Raw genomic sequence first — 3,999 nt, 5'->3', positions numbered from 1 at the left:
TTGTTTTAGTTTCAATTTTTTTCAGTTTTAGTAATTTTAGTACTTAACTAAAAGAAAGTTAGAAATGTTGCTTCGGAAATGTTTACTGACAGTATAATATATTGATATATTATAATTATACTGACAGTATATATATATATTTTAATATTTTATTTTATTTCAGTTAACTTTTTATATTTAGTACATTGTTGTTATTATTATTATTATTATTAATTTAGGTTTTATTATTTTATTTTTATTTTTTTCAATTTAATTAGTTTTAATACTTAAACTAAACGAAAGTTAGAAATATAGCTTTGGAAATGTTTACTGACAATAAAACCTAAACTTACTGTAATATTTTATTTTATTTCAGTTAACATTTTTTTTCAGTTAATGTAAAGGTTTTTAATAGTTTTAGTTAACACTTGTCGGGTTAATTCATTTTCGCTCTTCTCTCGTGTTCACACTCGATCTGGATTTCTCAATCCATATTTCACTTTCTCCACTTGTTGAAATGTAATGCTTATTTTATTATGTTTATATACATATGTTAATATATAAAATGTACATTTATATAAATAAATACTCATATAAGAAAAGGTGTGGAAGTTATACATAATATATGTAGTTTAATAGTTATACTGTTGTATTAAAACACACAATTATATATATTTATTATATATATATATATTTTTTTTTTTGTTACTATTTTTTAAATTTTTTTATTGGCAACTATTTTAGAACTGTGGTGCTGAGTATTGCATACGCACACACTACTCACATTTTCTTCAGAAAACATCAAAATATAAAATAAAATTAGCTATAAATAAAAAATAAAATCGACTTCATACTGATTCTTGCCAAAAACACAAACACAATATAGGATGACTATTCCTGTGTAATTCGGAAAGCGACTTGGTTTCTCCCTAATTAATTGGATTGTTAAACAAAATAAGAAGTTAAAGTAAACTGTAAACTTTGGCTGAGATATCTGCTGTAGATTATCAAGAAGCTAATGAGGGAAAATGCCCCAATTTTTGGGCTTTACTAAGTTTCTGCATCTTTAAATACCTTAATGATCAGCTTTGTCTCTCTCCTCTTTCCCTCCATTGTGCTTCAGGCAGTATGTTTAACATCTCACAGCTCTCTCCTTTCCTTTGACCCTCCTTCACTCCCTGCTCTACATAATATTGGACGGCATCAGAGTTTTCCTGGCTTCGGATCGATGATAAATAAATGCTTAACTTTATGGATCTGTTAAAATGGTCCTGCTGCTCTCTTTCTTATTGGCTTTCTCTCTTATACTCTGTCTAGTTCCACGTCTCCGGGGAATTGGGCGATTTAGCCCCGTTTCATGACTGATGTGACCTCCACCAAGGTGGAGGAATGATATTTGGTCAATAAGGCCGTTTTATATGTACTGGGGACTGTGTAAAGAGAAAAAACTGTTGTTAAGAGAAGGTTATGTGCTGCTTGTAAAATCCCAGAGTTTTTAAAATTTTTTTATTTCTATTTCACCAAGTTCTCCATCATTCCATCTTTTTAGGCCTGGATCCGGGGGAACTGGAGACATGTGGGCTTTTCCATGAGGAAGAAGAAACAGAAGGGACACAAGGCCATTCTCAGGTGAAAGAGACACAGAGGTCGTCCACTTTGGAGGACATGGCACATGATGCGCAGACAGACAGCAAATTAAAGTCCACAGGTTCTGTTTGTGACGTCTATAAGGTGAGGTGGTGTTCAGGTCTGTCATTAAAAGACATTCAAGTCCAGACCTCTAAAATATCTTTAGTACCCACAGAGTTCTGCAGAATTATTAAACTTTCTACAATAAAGTTTTAGCTCATGAATATTAATTACATTCTGGCATCGAGTCCAGTCGTGTTACCTAAACAAAGTTTGTGAATTCACCATATTAGGGTTTGTATCGAGGAAGGATATGAAGCCACACCAGTTTGACCAAACTTATATTTATGAACCAAAGCTTAGCATATTACAGTAATAAAGTCTTTGCTCATGAATATTAATTAGGACTTTCGGAATATGTCATGTTTGGTCATATCAACTTGTACAATGTCATAAATATAGATTGCCACACTTATGTTGCTCATAACCTTTGTGGACCATTCAGTCATGTTAACTAATTAATATTCATGAACCAAAATTTCACCATAGGGGGACTGATAGATATTAATTTTTCCATAGCAATGTTGTTCCAATGTTGTCTTGGCTCATAAATATAAATTAGGTTATCCTGATGTTACCCCATAACCTTTCAGGAGCATCCAGTCACGTTCAGTAATATTCATGATCTGAGCTTTCATAGTAGAGCTCATAAATACGAATCCGATCGTGACGTCATTGCAACACTTTTTACAAATCTTAACTGTGGCAAATTCTTGGCAAAAATTATTTTTATTAATTAGGTCTGAGATTGGTTTATAACAGTCCTAGAATGGATTGAATAATATATTGGCTCATTAATATAAATGAGGTCACACTGGCCAACCAGTCATGCTACTTAATCAATATTCATGAGGCAGACCTTCATCATAGTAGGGCTGATATTACATAAAGGATTACAAATCGTGCTATGGCAAAGTGTTGGACCATAATGTTAATTAAGTCTGATGTTGCTTTAGTATAGCCCTGGAGCTTCTAGCCATGCTATCTAATTCATATTGTTGAGCTGAAGTTTCACCATAGTATGATTCGTAGTCATTAATTTGGTCATACTGATGTTGTTACTTGGGTAGTGAAGTAACGATTCCTTCCTACATGGCAAATTCTTAGGTCATAAATATTGATTATGTATTTCTGGTTATGCTGGATCATACCAACTTGAATGATGTCTTGGTTCATAAATATAAATTAGGTCACACTGACCAACCAGTCATGTTACCTAATTAAAATTCATGAAGCAAACTTTCATCATAGAAGGACTTGTAGTCTTGGCTCATAAATATCAAATTGGTTATATTGATGTTGCCTCAAAACCTTCCAGGAGAATTCAATCATGTTACTTAATATTCATGATTTGAGACTTCACCGTAAATATTAAATATCATAAATTTTAATTAGGTCATAACGTCATCTGTACACTAGTGGTGGTATTACAAATCTTACTATGGTAAAATTTTGACTCATAAATATTAATTAAGTGTAATGTTATACTACAACCACCCTAAAGCATCCATAGTCACCATAATACGATTGGTACATATTCATTTAGTCATACTGACGTTGGTACTCAGTTAGAAAATTTAAGATTCCAACTATGTTTAAGTGTTAGGTCATAAATATTAATTACTTCATGCTAAGGTTGCTTTGTAGCTTTTCTGAAGTGTTTGATTATGTTACCTAATTAATATTAAAGAACTGAACCCAGTTTTGGACAGTGTGTTGTCTCACTCCACTAGGGTTATCTGTAACCTCTTTGTTCTTATCCCTTCTGACTTCAGAACGCAGCAAACAAAAACAAAAATGGAACTGTGTTGAATGAAGAATCTGTTTCCAAACCGTCCAATCATGAACCCAGCCTCCGCTCAGGCCGCTCTCTTCAGGAAGCTCCAGCTAGGCATCTGAGGGCCTCTGGAGAAAGAGCTGCCATCTCTGTGCCTGTTAGAAAAGGCCTGCTGACTTCACCTCCAGAGGCCAAGAGCAAAGACCCTTTTGGGTCTTTTTACAGCAACAGATTGAAGAGGAAGCCCCAGGTTTTCTGCAAGACTTACAAGAGATCCAAGCCCAGCTCCACAGAGCCGAGTATGTGTGACTGTCTTTTTCTTTTTTTCTTTCTTTCTTATTATTCTTTCCACCACTTCTCAAACATTGCTTTGAGTGCAAACTTGCTTATTTAAACTTTCTTACCCTCCAGGGAGGTGGGTAGTGCGTTTAACAGCTTTAACATGCTGTGTATGCCAACTTACCCCATAAAAGCTTGAAAAAAGTGAACGTGCTGCCTTTTTCTTTAATGGAAGACTTATTTCTTAAAAGCACTGATTGGCAGAGGCACCATAT

The 3,999-nt window shown here is 33.9% G+C and overlaps 1 protein-coding gene across 3 annotated transcripts in view; it reads left to right on the top strand.

Annotated features, from left to right (window-relative positions):
• Window positions 1-3,999, top strand: part of LOC107704674 (sentrin-specific protease 7-like) — a 35,995-nt gene that overhangs the window by 4,373 nt on the left and 27,623 nt on the right. For all 3 annotated transcript variants that reach the window (XM_016507662.1, XM_016507661.1, XM_016507660.1), the window contains exons 6-7: window positions 1,529-1,710; window positions 3,444-3,744. In XM_016507662.1, the coding sequence (XP_016363148.1) occupies window positions 1,529-1,710; window positions 3,444-3,744 (483 nt within the window). The remainder of the gene's footprint in view (window positions 1-1,528; window positions 1,711-3,443; window positions 3,745-3,999) is intronic.

This window comes from Sinocyclocheilus anshuiensis, unplaced genomic scaffold, assembly GCF_001515605.1.
Source record: "Sinocyclocheilus anshuiensis isolate Anshui unplaced genomic scaffold, SAMN03320099.WGS_v1.1 scaffold2926, whole genome shotgun sequence".
Lineage (NCBI taxonomy): Eukaryota > Metazoa > Chordata > Actinopteri > Cypriniformes > Cyprinidae > Sinocyclocheilus > Sinocyclocheilus anshuiensis.
This window is presented reverse-complemented; position numbering and strand designations above follow the sequence as displayed.